The sequence below is a fragment of the Mesoplodon densirostris genome, chromosome 1 (genome assembly GCF_025265405.1).
Source record: "Mesoplodon densirostris isolate mMesDen1 chromosome 1, mMesDen1 primary haplotype, whole genome shotgun sequence".
Classification (NCBI taxonomy): Eukaryota; Metazoa; Chordata; class Mammalia; order Artiodactyla; family Ziphiidae; genus Mesoplodon; species Mesoplodon densirostris.
Window position 1 is genome coordinate 51,413,316 of NC_082661.1, and position 16,330 is coordinate 51,429,645.

General features: G+C 55.5%; 1 protein-coding gene across 5 annotated transcripts in view; it reads right to left on the minus strand.

Moving 5' to 3' along the window:
* Positions 1-16,330, minus strand: part of LDB3 (LIM domain binding 3) — a 60,252-nt gene that overhangs the window by 17,100 nt on the left and 26,822 nt on the right. For 3 of the 5 annotated variants that reach the window (XM_060103295.1, XM_060103285.1, XM_060103323.1), the window contains one exon: positions 4,432-4,574. In XM_060103295.1, the coding sequence (XP_059959278.1) occupies positions 4,432-4,574 (143 nt within the window). Of the gene's footprint in view, positions 1-4,431; positions 4,575-13,693; positions 14,459-16,330 lie in introns of those variants that run through there. The other 2 variants (XM_060103313.1, XM_060103304.1) reach the window with 1 other exon arrangement.

A 16,330-nucleotide genomic window follows, 5' to 3' on the forward strand; every position in this document is an offset into this window, starting at 1 on the left:
CTGGTTCCCCTAGATTACCTTAGGTGGTCTGTGGCCTGCTGCTCCAACCCCATACCTTCTACTCCCATATGATTGGCCCTTCAGAGGTGGGTGACATGAAAACCCCCGTGCTGGGAATGGATAGGGACCAGGCCTGTGTTATTGAAAGCAGAAGGGGTAAAACCCTCCCCAGCCCTGCCCTAGAGCCATCCTGGGAGTGACGCTGGCTTCCAAAGGTAAAACTTTCTCCATAAGGAAATCTACTTCCCACTTACTAAGAGGGTAGGCTAGGCACATAACAGGTCATCTGGGTTAATCTCTTTTACAGTTGAGGTCACTGAGGCTCAGACAGAGCTAGTAAGTGGCAGAGTGAATTTCCAAAACCATTCTTTCTATCACCCCAAGCTGCCTCTGTAAAAAACATGAGTCCAAGTTCCAGAAGATTGGCGTGCACCACGTTATGGAGGAGTACCTATCAGCCTGGAGGAGGCTGCATGGTCTGGCATGTAGCACAGCCATCAAGAGCCCTGGGTTCAGGTCCCAGCTCTACAACAACCTGGCTGTGTGTCCTTGGGCAAGTTCCTTAACATCTCTAGGCCCAAATTTCCTCGTCTAAAAATGGCTATAATAATTCTTAGTACCTCACAGGGTTGTTATAAGGATGATGGGAGATAAGAACTATAAAGGCTTAGCCTTGTACCTGGCACTGTGTATGTGTCATTAAATGTTAGTGAAGATGGTGAGGAGAGTGACTCCTGGGTCTCGTGGTCCAGATGAACTGTCAGCTCATCTCACAGCTTGATGGTCACCTGAGGGATCCCAGCCCAGGGAGACTGTGGGATGTAGGCGGTGGGAGATGTGGCACCCCTGAAGTCAGTAGCCTGGGACTGAGTCTAATCATCAGTGGTGGTAGGTATGACCTCCCTGCCTGCCTCACAGGGTGAGGACCTACTGGAGTGACATGTGGCATGCACTAGTAAACCTGTGAAGCCCATATTTGAGGTGTTGTTACCCTCCCTAACAAGCTTGCATAGCTCCCAAGTGCCTGGAACAGAGGGTCTCAAAATGCTAGAGCAGCTTCAGCCCTCTCTGAATAATGGGGTTCTGTGCAAGATCTTATTTCCTTTTTTTTGTTTTTGTAAAGTTGGGTGGGGGGGGGAACCTCTGCTAAAAGGGATTAAGAATGAAAGCCCTAATCCTGTGTTATCCAATACATAGCCCTATGTGGCCATTAAGCACTTGAAATGCAGCTAGTCCAAACTGAAACATGCTATAAATATAAAACACACACCAGGGCTTCCCTGGTGGCACAGTGGTTGAGAGTCTGCCTGCCGATGCAGGGGACACGGGTTCGTGCCCCGGTCTGGGAAGATCCCACATGCCGCTGAGCGGCTGGGCCTGTGAGCCATGGATGCTGAGCCTGCGCGTCTGGAGCCTGTGCTCCGCAACGGGAGAGGCCACAACAGTGAGAGGCCCATGTACCGCAAAAAAATAAAAAATAATAAAATAAAATATACACCATTTCTTAAAGACTTCGTACAAGAAAAGAAAGTAAAATATCTCACTAATAATCTTATATTGATCATTCATTGAAATGATACTTTGAATATACTGAGTTAAATAAAATATATTAAAATTAATTTCACCTGCTTCCTTTTACTTTTTAAAAAGTGTGGCTACTAGAAAATGTATTGTTATTAGACAGTGCTGTCCTAATCAGAACAACGGTTACCAAGTACTGACTGCTTCCACATGCCAGGGCCTTTATGTGCACTACTTCATGTAATACTCGCTGCAATCCAATGAGGCAAATAATATTTTCAAGTCCATTTTACAGAAGAGGAGTTGAGGCTTGGAGAATTTAAGAAACGCCGAGCTGAAACTGGCACTCAGGCAGCAGGTCTCAACTCCAGATTCCCTGCTTAACCATTCCCTGGGCAGCAAAACAAGCTTTAGCACACCCCTTCCAAATCGGGCCCTTGCCCACTTCCAGCTTCCCTCCAGCAACACTAACCCTATTGCCTTTGCCTGGCAGCCATTCTCCTTCCTCCTCGGAAGGCCTTCCAGACTCCATGATCCACCCCCCTTTTCTAAATCCCCACCACACGAAGGTCTCAGCAGGTCAGAGGCACCCGGCATCTGGGCCCGGGTGGGCTGCTTCCTTGCCCAAGACTACACCCTCCCAGAGCGAGGGCCCTTCCCTTCTTCGAGGCGCAGGCCGGCAGCTTCCCTCAGCCATCAGGTCCCCGGTGAGGAGCAGCTGCTTCCCAGTTCCCTTCCCTCTGCGCCCTTCAGCCTGGCTGGCCCCACCATCCCCGACGTGCCAGGAGAGAGACTTGATATCCCATCTGCGAGCCCTGGGCTGTTGCTATTTCTGCTTGACGGAATAAAGCCCGTCCAAATTAGAAAGTGATATTTCATTTCTAATTGGCAAGTTCAAAAGCCCCTATCGCACTCGTTGGCTCGGGAATGTGTAATTAAACAAGGTGATTTCTGACTCACTCCAGGTCGGGCCCGGCTCCTGCGAGCGCACAGCCCCGGCGGGGGTGGGGGTCGGGGTGGGAGAGGGGGGTCCTCTGCCCACGGCCCTCTCCCGGGCCCCAGGTGCTCCGGGGAGCGGCCGCCCAGCCTCGGCGCAGGCGATAAGATCTGGGCTGCGAACGCCACCCTGGACCCGGAGGAGCCCTCGCGGGGAGCTGCAGCTCGGACAGCACGCGGGCTCCCCGCTCTCCCCGGGGTCGGCGGAGGAGAGGAGGGGAGGGGCCCGCGTCCACGATCCTCGTTTCTCCCCAGACCACCTGCCAGCCTCCCTGGGACCCCACCCTCAGGAGAGGGGGCAGAGGCAGGCCGGCTGAGGCGCGCGCCGCCCGGCTGCCTCCTTCCCTCCGGGCAGGAATGAGTTAACGTCTGCAAGGCCTGGGAACTCCGCGGAGGCCGGCAGCTCCAGGGCTCCAGCACGTCTCGCCCCGCCCCGGGCTCCAGTGCCGGAAGGAGGACGAGACGGGCGCCAGTGGCGGGGGCTGGCGGTGCGCGCCCCCGGAGCCGTGCCGCCCCCTTGCGGACCTGCAGAGGAGAGCCGGCGGCCGGGGCGGGGGCGCCGAAACCCGGGGCCCGCCCCGGAAGATGCCCAGAAGGACCTGCCTGGGAGCGGAGCCCGCACTCGGGCGGAAATACTTTCCCTGCGCCCCCTCCAGACGCCGCTGCTCCTCCAAACTCCTTATCACCCTCCCTCCTGTGCCCCCCATCTCCGCAGAGCAGCTGCTTCCTCTACCTCCATCCGAGATTTTTCACCACAGCAGCCCGCTGCAAATTGCTTCCTAATCCTGTGGACTTTTAACCTCAGAACTTTGTGTTCTTGCTTCTGAAGAGACAGAGAAGGGCACCTCCTGTGTGCCAAGCACTCTGCTGGGTGCTTCATTTCATCCCCAGAGCACCAGGTGTACATAATATGCCTATTTTTTAAACGAGGAAATACAGGCCTGGGAGATGAAGTACTTTGCCTTAGATATCAGAGCGGAGCCTGGCACCGGCGTCTGATGCTAAAGCCACGTCTACACACTCAGCACTAATGTCAGAGTATATTTTATAAAACGGAGGGCTGACTGTGGCTCCTCTGCCCTACACATCAAGTCAACTCCCCCAAGCAAGGTGCTTGCTGTCTCAGTCCCTGTCTTATCTTCCCTTAAGTTCACTGAGCAGGGGCATGCAGGGGAAGGAGGGGTCTAAGCCAGCCCGAGAACCGCCCTGGAGCTCTGGGGAGAGGCCCAACTTTGCCTAGGAAAAGTGAAGACACAGGCTGAGCCCTCGTCCCCGCAGTGTTGAGAATGGGGACCAGAGCGATGGAACAGACAGCCAGTGAGGCCAGCCACCGGGAGACCCTGTGTGGGCCGCTCTCCCGCCTGTCACATGTGCTCTCCATGCCTCTAGTTAGCCTGTCCCAGCTGAAGAAACCAAAGACCAGATAGGTGAGCAGTTTGCCCAGCATCACATTATGCAGTAGGTCTGTTCAAAGCCCGTGGCATTTTTGTTACAGCTGCCTATCCTCTGCCTTGAGCCAGATCCAGACTCCTGGAGGAACAAGCCCCTCCACTCTAAACCCTCTCTTCCTCACCTGGGGCCTGGAAATCCCCAGGCAGGAATGTCCTCTTCCCAAGAGCTGGGAGGCTCCATCCCTGCCTGACACTGGCCACCTGTCTCCCCAGCACCAGAGGCAGCTTCCATAGGATTCTGGCCCGCAATTGGAGGAAGGCAGGCTGAAACCTCATTAGCAGCGCCTCTATAACCACCATCCTTCAGGGGGATGTGGCTTTGGAGCTGACCCCCGGAGCCCACGCCCAGCCTAGACAGCCTCCCTTCCCACTCTGCCTCTCACCTTCCCACTCTGCCTCTCACCTTCCCACTCTGCCTCTCACCTTCCCACTCTGCCTCTCACCTTCCCACTCGGCCTCTCACCTGGCTGGTAGACAGAAGGCCGGATGCTGGCAGTGGTGACGACCCGGGGCTTGGGTGCAGGGGCAGCTGGGGCCTCGCTGTATGTATGGGCAGCAGGTGCTGGAGAGGTGGCCACAGCGGGACTGTAGGCAGAGGCCTGGGGCCTGGAACCAAGGGGGTAAGAGTTAACAGCCAGAAGGACAGCCCCACCCGGGCCCTGGGCCTGGAGCCACAGCAGGCTGGCTCCCAGAGCTTTAAGGAGCCTCTCAGGAGGAAACCTGACAAAGATGTCCCTGGGGAGCTGCCAGAGGCTGTGAAGGAAAGACCATGGAGGTCTCAGGGGGAGGAAGCTGCTCCTTGGGTGCTGAGTCCTGGTGAGTCTGGTTAGAGCAGCAGAGACACCTTGAGAAATACAGCCCATTGCTGGTGCCACCCGCCTTAGGAGAGAGGAAGTAGAGGCACCAGCCAGACAGGAGCAGTGAAAACCCTTCACCCCCTGGGTAGACACTGTGGAATGAGGGGGAGCGGGCGGAGGCTGGGGCAGAGGAAGGAGAGAGGGGAGATGGAGATGTTCAGAGCTACCCTACTCCCTCCACCTCCTGACCTTTTGGGGCACCTCACAGCCTCAGACCACCTGGCCTCCTCCCCCTCCCCCTTCCTATTGTTGCTGGAGGGAGCAGCAAAGTCTCAGGTTTCTGGGCAAGAGTGCTCCGGGGAGGTCTCATGGGAGGCCAGGAGACCCCCCCCCGCCCCCCCCCACACACACATAGAGGCTCCTCTTCCATACAGGATTCTTGTTGCCCTCCTCCCAGTGGAATAGCTGCCAAGAAGCCTAAAGCAGCCTTTTCCCACTTGTGACCCAGGGACCATGGGACCAAAGAGATGGAAAAACAAAAAAGTTCCAGTTCATTGCCCTCAGGAAATGCTGTGCTTGGCCTCTCCTCTTAGAGAACTAAAGGCTCCAAGAACTCCTACAACCAAGCAGTCTGTTTAACTTTGTCTGATCCAGTGTTTCCCAATTCCATTAGTCAGTGAACCCCCCCCCCTTTTTTTTTTCATTTACAACTAATGAAACCTTATAGAACATGTCCCTGGTCTCTCCCTGCATCTTTCACATCCTAATGGGGATGACATGACCACCCCCAGTGCAAATGGGGCATTGATGGGAGCGCTGGAGAAGTGAGCCCCTTAAAATATACTGACCCCTGCCCACCCATGGCTTCCTGCCTGCCTTCCACCTGTTGCTCATGGGCCAAGGGCCTGCCCATTTCTGCTGGGCAGAGTCACAGGATAAGGGAATACCTTCTTCTCTAGGGCTCTGGGAGTGGGTTGCCCTGAGCTAAGAACCCACCGCCAGGCTCCTAAATAGATTCAGAAGGGTCTGTGGTGATGTCCCAGACAATTGGAGGTAGAATGAGTCTCAGAGAGCCAGTGTCCCAGACCTGGGGGCTTGCCACGCCAAGCTGCCATGTTTCTGGCTGAATGAGGGTACTGACTCCCCTCCCTGGGCTTGCCCTTCTCTGATATACACCTGTTAAGACCAGTGGAGTAGGAGCCTCAATGGAAGAGAAAGAGGCCGTGTCCAAGAGGTGCCCAGCTTCCACTGGAGGATGTTTTCCCAGCATCCCAGGAGCTACAGGTCCTCTGTCAGAGACTGGTGTTGGGGCCGCAAGCAGAGACTTAAGACACCCAGCAAGAATTCTGAGGCCATGTTGGGTGTCCATTTGTCTCCCATTGGCTCCCTCCAGCTCCATCCCAGCCCGTGTGCAAGGAGGGAAGGTAGCTGGGCCCAGAGCGTGGTCCCCTGGCCCCCTCTGCTTCAGCCTGATGCAGGGAGCCCTCCAGGTCCTTCTCCAACCTCCGTCCAGGCCTCACATCTCTTTGCAAGGCAAAGTAGAGGAAGGGTTTGTCCTGTTGAGGGAGTCCTGAGGGCCCCCAGACACAGAGGCCTGGAGCGGGTAATGGAGCTTGCCCTTGAACAGGGCTGGGGCCCCAGGGATGAGGCTAGACCATCCACGGGGCCGCAGCACCTAAAGCCCCCCCTTCAGACTAGGGAGGCATCTTCTCACTAGACAGCAGGGATATATCTTATCCTCCTCAAGGTTTCTTCTTTATGCAGGGAGCAAGGCCTGAAGAGATTCTGAAGAGATTACCTGAAGAGATTCCGGTGTGCAGAAGGGAAGCAGCTTGCTAAATGTCCCCAGGAAGCTGGGATATGAGGAGCCCTGGAAGCCTGGGCCAGGTTCACCCTTGACCCTTGAGTTGGGCTGGGGAAAGGCTGGGCTCAGTACCACCTGGGTCACTGTGGAGCCCAGGGGTAGGGGCGCAGCACACAGGCCACTTTGCTGACCCTTCATGGGCCTCAGGCTGCACCAGGGAACTATGCACCCTGACCTAGAGCCGTGTCTTTCCAGCAACACCCTGGGAGGGGAGCGTGGCGACTGGGAAAGCTGGCTCTGACCCCAAACACCAACTTGGCAGCTCCACACAGCCCAGAAAGAGCTGGGCCTGCCTGGCCTGTTACACTGCCTGGCGGCTCCAGAATGACCTGTCCAGCCCACCCGTTCTGCCTCCCCACACCCTTTTCAACACCTCCCTCCCCCATCTTGGCTGAGTATCCATGAGGGCAGGCAGGAATGCAGTAACCTGCAATACTTGAGAGCATATTATGTGCTAGGTGTCTTATGTACACTTCTTCTATCTGGACCTTATAAAATACGCATTGCATTCATGTCTTAGCAGATGAGGAAACTGAGGTTCAGAGGAGTTACGTCACTTTCTGAAGGTTAGAGACGGTAAGTGGTAGAGCGGAGATGTAAATCCCAATCCACCAGGTGCCTCTGGAGTTAGCATGCTTCTCCATCCAAAGAAGGCAAGGTAGTTGCTAAATATCTGCCCAAATCTGACCTTCCTTCAGTGGGTTACCGCAGCCTCCTCCACGGAGGCCTCCTTGATTTCCTTTCTTTCTCTGTAATCCGAGCTCCGGGAACACGGACTTTCCACACAGTCTCCCTTCGCTATTTAACTTTGTATGTGTGTGTGTGACTTTCACCTTTCTCCCTAGAGCATGTGCCCCTGGGGCAGGGAGACACGTCCCAGTGCGCTTCCCTGAAATGCACCTCCAGTTTCCCCTTCACTCTCAGCACCAAGCAGTGCAGAGCCTTGGTGTCCCCAGGGCCCTGGGGTCCTAACCACTTTGGATGGGCCTTTCTGAGGGCCCAACACAGCTGCCAACAGATGGACCCGGGGGGAGGCCTTTCCTGCCTCCCTTCCCCACAGTCAGGGCTGGCACCTGTGGGCCAGTTACCTTGGACTGTCCTCAGGGCTTGAGGCAGGGGCCGCGGCAGAGGCGGTGGCAGCATGAGCAGCGGCTGTGGCCAGGGGTGGCGAGGCTGCGCTGGGAGAGGCAACAGCAGGCGGCTGGGCAGAAGCGGGCAGCAGCGGGGTGGCGGCCTGGCTGGTGCACACCGGAGCATGCTCAATAGGAGTGCTGATGAGGCGGACCAAGAAAGACAACACGTCAAGGGCGCCCCTCTGCTGGGGGGCGGTGGCTGCAGGAGAGGCAGGCTGGGCGGAAGGTACCAGCCTTACTGCCGACAGAGCAGGATCTTCTAGAAGTCCTGTCCCCAGGCTCAGGGAGAGAATACCCCCACCCAGGACCCCAAGACGGAAGGGCTCAGACCACAGGGAGGATCACAGGAACATCAAAAGTACTTTCAAGCCTAGTGAGATTCCCCTGCCTCCCATTTTGGGGTACTTCCTAATTTGTCTTTCTCAACGTGTACTATAAAAACAGTGCGGTCAAAAAGTAGTCTAAATTATCAACCAAGGTTTCTCCCCCATCCTGGTTTCCATTCTTTCACCCTTCCTCATTTAGTCAGAAGCATGCTTTGCCTTTGAGAAGGGATGATATAATGAAAAAAGCAGAGGTAAGATATTTTGTTGTCGAGGGCTTAAGCTCTGAAGTTGTGACAGCCTGGGCTTTAGGCTGCGAAGCACTCAGGGCACTGATGATACATTTGGAAGATGGGTGAAAGCTACCAGGCCAGACAGATCAAGGTCATCTGGACCAGAAAGGGGGCAACGTGGCGTGAGGGATTCAAGAATAGAGGCAGCTGTGCCCGTTTTCTGGGCAAACCCTGGGGAAGTGGCAGGACCCCAGGGTCCCCTATGCCCAGGCCCATGGTGAAGGGGCAGGCAGGCCTGAGGCAGCCCAAAGACCCGTAGGCCATCCTGTGGCCTGGGGGTTGTAGACGGCTTCCCACACACCTGAGAGTGACACGGACGTGGCCCTGAGCGCCTGCGCATCTGAAAGTCCCTGTACTTGGGAACATGAGAGGTGACTGCTCTGCCAGTGTGGACCAGTGTGACCAGACGGATGGAGATACCCCAGCAGATGCCAGCACAGGTAGACCATGATCAAGGAAGGACCAGGTGCCCAGACTCCCCACCCCACCCTCCTTGGCATTCTGCAAGCCCCTCTTCCCCAAAACCACCCCAGACAAGAGGAGCATCAGAGCCTGGGTCGATGAGATTAGATTTCGGCCACCTGTGAAATGAGGGAGGGAATAAAAATTAAATTATAGGAAAGCAAAGAAATGTACATGGGCTGTTGGACTAAGATCTGTACTTGTTACGATGGCGACAGGATACTGCAACTCCTATAGGTGGGAATGATTTTCCTTATGCTATGAAATTCAATTATTGACCTCCTACTATGTGCCAGGCCTATGTCTTTAATCCTCACAAAAACCCTCTGGTGTGGGTATTATCAATTCTTTTTAATAGGTGAGGGGATGGAGACTGAGAGAATTGAATTGCTCAAGCCCCTAGAACTGATGGGCAGTGACAGCAGGCTCTGACTGAGGCACGTGGATTTGAAGCCTTACCTAGAACCTCAAGTGGTCCCTCATACAGGAACAAAGAACCTTCTTCATGCAATCAGTCAAGTAGAATCTTTCCCCAACAAAAGGCTCTATTCTTTTTTTTTTTTTTTTTTTTTGCGGTATGCGGGCCTCTCACTGTTGTGGCCTCCCCCGTTGCGGAGCACAGGCTCCGGACGCGCAGGCTCCGGACGCGCAGGCTCAGCGGCCATGGCTCACGGGCCCAGCCGCTCCGCGGCATATGGGATCCTCCCAGACCGGGGCACGAACCCGTATCCCCTGCATCGGCAGGCAGACTCTCAACCACTTGCGCCACCAGGGAGGCCCGAGGCTCTATTCTTATTTGAAATAATTAGAATAATCCTCTTCCCTCTCTGAGTGCTTACCATATGCCAGGCCTTGCACTAAACAGCTGTATAAGTGGCACCCCATTACTCCATTTGATCCTTTCAACCTCACTGGGCGATTGGTATCAAGATCCTCATTTTACAGATGAGGAACCTGAGGTCCAGAAAGATTGAATCTCTGCTAAAACATCACATTGCTACCAACTGGCAGAGATAGGCGTGATCGCTAACCACTATACCACTTCTCAGACTTTAATATGCAGGCAAATTGTCTGGGAATCTTGTCAAAATGCAGCTTCTGGCCCAGTAGGTATGGGGTGGGGCTGAGAGTCTACATTTCTGACAAGCTCTCAGGTGATGCTGATGCTGCTGGTCCGTGGACCACACTTTGAGTACCAAGGTACTACAAAGGTCTGTCCCAGGTAGGGACGCCAGCGGGCCATGAGCTGTTTACCAAAGCATCACGACGTGCTTTCCTCCATCCAGTGAAGTGTATGATAGAGAAAGGCATTAAATAGCATGAGAGGGTCAGGGAAGAAGAGGGCTGGAGAATAGGCAAGGCTGAGTTGACTGCCTCAGGGGAGGGCACACCATTCTTTTCTGTGACTGCACAGGAAGCATCCAGGGTGGACAAGGGCAGTGGCCAGGCCCTGTGCAGCTCCTTCTCAGCCTAGTGGTTCAGAGAGGAAGCCTTGGACAGCCCAGCTCTTAGGCCTGTGGTGGTACCCAGCCCTGGCCCTTCCATGAGGCCACTTCCTCACCCTTCATGAAAGAACCTGGCTTCTGGAAGCCATGCCTGTGAAGTGGCTGCCTCAGAGAAACAGTTGCACGTCCTGACACCATACTGCTGAACTGGCTGCTCAGAGCCCCATGACGTGGACACATATGGCCTGGGAAGGCTCCGCCCGACAGAGGACACCCCTCTCCTTTATCTGTTTCTCCCTGACACTGCCACATGCTTCCAGTGGGCTTCTGGGAATTGAGGACAGCAGTGATGAAAATACCCAGGCTGGGGAAAGTATTCTGCAGGGCAAATAGGAAATTGGCTTTGCCTGTCTCCTGTGCTCCAATTCCCTGTCAGACCAGCTTACCTGCAGCTCTCCCCAGGCATAGCTCCACGTGAACCCTGGATTCTGTGGGGGTGAAGTTGGAGCTGGATGTGGCCCTAGGAAAACTCATCATCTACCATAGGGCAGGACCAAGGACATGCACGTGAGCCTGCTGCTCGGGGTTCTGGCTGAGGGGCATCCTATCTAGGACCGCTGTCTGCAGACACCAAGCAACCAGGGCCTAGCAGAGGTAGGAGTGGCACTGAAGAGCATCCTGAAGGATCTTGGGTTCTTTTCCAGGTCAGCTCCTGCCTGAAGTTCCCTGAGCCCCCAGAAACCCCAAGGAGCGGGGTGGGGGGGGGTCTCAGAAAGCAAGCACTGCAGAGAACTTACTAGACCCTGGCTTCAGTCCTAAAGACAGTACCCGTTAGATCACCCCGGCCTGGTCTAGGACTCTATAGCTGCCTCCTGCCTTGGTCATAATTCACCTTAAACATCTAAGCAAAAACCAAACCAACCCAACTATATTAACTGCTGGTGGCTGCATGGGGAGGGTGTGGCCAAAGGAGAAACACAGCCTGGCTCCAGTCCCCTTTTCAGCCCATCCCTCTACCCAGTTGGCATCAGGGTGCAGTGTGCTAACCCTGCGCCCTGCTCTGTTGTGGTAGCCTTTGGTTGATGCTCTTACTGATGACAATGGTACTGTGCATGGAAAGGACAGAGATGGTGTTGATGGTGGTGGTGCTGGGCCTGGGGGTTTGTAGTCCCTGGGCTCAGGCTGGAAATGTTGACGATGGTGGAGGTGCTGTGACTGATGGTTCTGGGCGCCATTACTGGGGTGATGATGGAGAATGGAATATGAACATCTCTGTTGATTGGATGATGATAGAATGCCAGTCAAGTGGTTGGTCTTGAAATTGTTCATGCTGCCACCCGCCTACCTAGCATTCCACCTTGCAGCCTGATGACTATTGCTCAGGGCAGCCCTGACCATGTCACTTGGCAGCAGGGCTGTTGCCCTGCATGACTCCAGGGGCCACACTGACACTGTAGTCTAGCTGATGACACCCCTCAAGAACTGTGCGGTCCGCAAACGATCCCCACAGGCTGTAGTGTGACTGGTGCCCTGCAGCTTTCACTAGTTCCACATTGTGTTGGAATACAGTCAAAATCCAGAGCCTGGCATTTCAGCTCCAGACCGCTACTAACCATAACGTCCTCGGCACGCCCTCCATTCCAGCCAAAATGATTAAGTCAGGGTTCTGGGACACTGACCCAGCACCTCTGCTCTGTCTGCTTAGAGTACCTGTGCAGCCTTCCATAACTGCACATGCCCCACTCCTAACTGTTCCCAAAGATCAAACACACAGACCCCTTCTTCCAGGAAGCCTTCTCTGATCCTCCAGTCGGAGGAGCACTCCCTGTCTCTGGACCTCACATGATCAGCCTTGCATTACGGTCAGCCACAATCACATCAGCTTTTTCTGATTCCTTCTGCACCTACAGCAGCTAGGCACAGTGCCTTGACTAATGCCCATGGACACAGAATGCTGAATGAGGACATCTCTCCCATTTACTCCAGAGGGCTTTACACAGAACCCTGGCCTGGGGCCACCCAAGGTGCTGCATGCAGCGGCCTGGGGTCACTGGGGAGGTACCAGGCAGGCTGGAAAGCAAACAAGAGCCTTCCAGGGCTTCAATCAGGTGGATCCAAGAGGGCTCCGACAGGCCGGGGGGATGGGGACAGGGGATGGGGAGGCCACCAGCTCTGATGTATTGGCTCAGGTCCTCTGCCAGCCTTAGGACACCCACTACCTGGGGCCTCTCTCTGTCTGGCAGCCCTTAACCCCCAACCTACCCTTGGCCTCAGAAGTCCTCAATAAAAGGTCAGCTAAATATGAGTGTGCTCCAGGATGCCTAGATGCAGGCAGAAGCACAGCCCCCCACCACCTCCCCAGTTGATCCCCTAGCCAGCCTGCCTCGCCTGGTCTTCGCCTTGGCCTTGGAGTCAGACTTCTAGAGGCAGGAAGAGATGGGAGGCAAAGGTGGAACAGGTTTGTGGGGGGCTTTGGGGAGCATCTCAAGGTGGTAGGCAGGACAGAACAGTCTCCCTGGCCAGCTCTTCTAGACGGGATTGCCAAGATCCCCAGGGTGAGAAAGAGAGCCTGTGCCCAGGCAGCGGGGGTGGGCACGAGGCTGTGGCCCAGTCCAGCCCCAGGGGTGGTGAGGGAGCCCTGAGGGATGGGCCTCAGCACTTGTCATTATTTGCCAACTGCTGACGATCTCATGTTCTCAGCTTGTGGTTCCCCCAGTCAGGGGTGAGGCTGACGGGCAGACAGGTGGGTGGGGAGGACATAAGCCTGCCAGCCCGGCCCTTCCCAAACGCTCAGGACCAGGACAAGGCCATAGGTGTGTGGAGGCCAGGAGCAAGGGCCTTCCGCTCCTTCCTGCCACCTGAGCAAGACTCCACCAGGCATACCTTCCAGCTCCTCTCCCCTGAGCCGGGGCCCAGCCCACGGGGGACCCCCAGCATTTCCCCTGTGAGCCGCTCCTTAGTTCAGGTGTGTCTCCCTCCTGGACCAGGGCTGAGCATGAGCAGCGCCTTCCTGGGCCAGGGGCTTGTGGCACGCTTTCTGCTGGGGAGGAGGGACGGCTTGGCCTGCTGGCTGTGGCTGGGTGTGGGAGGAGAGGCGGGGGCATTCAGATCCCGCTCCTCTGTCCACGCACACGCTACCCCGAAGGAGGCTAAGGCTGCCCACCAGCCCGCAGCACAGATTCTCACCTGCCGTCCTCTCTGCCTGCGCCCTGCAGCCCTGGGCAGGGCCCTAGGGGCAGGAAAACAGTGGTGGGCAGAGCTCACCAGGTCCCAGCCCCGGCGGGCACTGCCCCTGCACCTCTTCTGTAGGTACCTATCCTCTCCCCGTCTCAGACCTGCCCCCTTTGGTGACATGCACACAGGCACAGCAGGACTGGGGCTGGTTTGGTTCATTTCAAATCCTCTTTATTTCAGAATGAGCATATGCTTATATGTACAGGAGAGAGAACTAGGGAACCAGCGCACACAGCACAGAGAGGAGGACACTTGCTCCAATCTCACCACGGCCAGGAAGGGCCTCTCCCTCATCCACCCTGGGGCCTCCTCTTCCTCTACAGGGAGCCCTGGCCTGGGCTGCCTGGGCTCCAGAGGGCACGAAGGAGTGAGAGGGGCCGGGGAATTGGCCTCTTCTCAGGACCCTGATCTATGGGCAGCTTGTTCCAGGATGGCACTAGGCCAGGCTGCCTCTCCCAGGAGCTGAGGTTGGTGGGAAATGGACCAGTGACAAATTCTGTTTCCCTTGGTTCTGGGGTGTTCTGCCAGCAAACCCCATCACGTTCTCTCTGATCTACAGGAAGGTCCTGCACAGGGGAGCAGAGGCTTGGGCTATCTGGGGGGCGGTGAGGTTTGCACTGAAAGGTGGGGGTAGAGTGGGTGCAGTTCTGCGTGGGACTGGGCCTCGGCCATCAGCTCTAGGGCGGGCAGAGAGCACAACTGCTGCAGGTGACTAGCGAAGGTGCCCCCCAGCACAGCTGTACATTCTCAAGCATCACCGTGGGGCTCACATGCCAGATCTGTGTGGGGGGAAGGAAGGAGGGGGTCCGGCCTGAGAGGGGTGAGGGGCTCCAGACAGCCTTTTAGCTTTTAACATTAAGGATTTGGGCCGAAAGGCCATGGTGCCAGTTGCGCAATTTGGCAAAACGTGGGCTGTTACGTTCCGTTTCAAACCTTTCCCTGTGGCACAGAGAGAGAAACAGAGAGACAGAGACAGAGAGAGAGAAAGGAAGAAAGAAAGGGGTTAGGGGGTGTGTCCGCCATCACCCTGTCTGAGAGCTGGGGCAGAGGGCATGGGAGGGAGGAAGGGATTCAGCTTGGAGAGGCTTTGCCACCCAGGGGGTACTTTCCAGGGGGTCAGGCAGAGTCGCAAGGACCAGGAGGGAGGGACTGATGTTCCCGACTTGAGTGAGCCATGGAGAAGGGGCCTGGCTAAAGAGCCTGAGGGCAGGCTGGGCAAATGGGGGCGGTCTCTGGGTTCTCCCTGCCCCACGTGGTTAGGGCTGGGCAGGGCTGCTTTGGCTGTGGGCTCTCGGGACTGAACCCCATAGGCGGGTAAGCCTTGCATGGTCTCTGTCCCCTAGCTGGGCATCAAGAAGGAAGAACTCCTGTCCCCGTGATGAGGCTTGGTGAGCAGACCTGCCATCTCCCTGTGCTGCCCCAGTCTCTCCCAACCCTTTTCTGTCCCCAGAGAGAAGCCTTCAAACACCACTGACTGCCCCACCCACCTAGGCCTGAGCATAGCCAGGCACACACGTGCAAACGCATACTCACAAGGCCGCTGGCACACATACTGAGGGCCAGAACTTCCCGCCAGCAGAGCCTCTGGGGCTCAACCCACAGCCTGCTCAGCTGAGGGCATAGGACAAAGCAGGTAAGGAACGGCCAGAAATGGAGAAATGGAGAAGAAAGTGTGCCTGGGAAAGGCCAGGGCTGCAGATGCCAGAATCCTAGATCCTCCAGGCCAGTGGGGCCTCTAACATCCTCCAGAACAGAGGTGCAAATTGGTGGCCCAGGGGCCACATCTAGCCACAAACGCAGTGTGTTTAACCTGGACAGTGCTGAAAACTCATTTTAAAAGTTAATTGCTATATCCAGATGATGGACTACTACTTGGCGATAAAAAGACATGAATGAACCATTGGTACACTCCAAAACTTGGATGAACCCCCAGAGAATTAGGAGGACTGAAAAAGCCCATCCCATAACATCCCAGGCTGTATGATTCTATTTGCATAACATCCTTGAAATGACAAAACCATAGAAACAGAGAACGGATAACAGGTTAGTGGTTGCTGTGGGTTAAGGACAGGGCGTGTGCAGTAGGGAGGTGGGTGTGGTATGAAAGGGCAACATGGGGGGATCCCGGGGTGATGGAAGTATTCTGCATTCGACTATATCAGTGTCAACACCCAGGTAGGGATATATTGTACTATCATTTTGCAAGACGCTACCATTGGGGGTAGAGGCTACGTAGGATCTCTCTGTATTATTTCTTATAACTACATGCCAATCTGCAATTTTCTCAAGATGAATAGTTTAACAAATGAATCGCCAGCATATAAAAATCAGGAAGATCGGCTTTAGGTCTTTAAAAGTCAGAGGACGGGGCAATGCTGGTCTTACATTTCTGTATGGTAACAGGTCTGTGTCCCCACATGTACATCTGGCCACCTTCCCACATCTGTATTACCTGACAGACTCCCCCCTACACCTTAAGTCCTGCATATGGGTCTCTGTGTAAGATCCTGCTTGCCAAGAGGGGTCCCCTGCTAACATATTTGAGAACCACAGGTTCAAACTTTCCTAATACCAAGAAGAAGCCAAGGCCCAAACACATCACACGAATAGCCTAAAGCCACACGGAAACTCAGAGGCAGACCCACGGTCTAAGTGCCAGGCATCCCCTGCTACTGCCTTCCTAGGTTGGGAGACGGGGCAACGACGGCAGAAGCCCAGGACCTGCGGCGGAGCCCACATACCCTTGCAGACGGCACCACAGGCGGCAACAACGGACCAGCCCATAGAGACCACCCAGGACACAGACGCGGC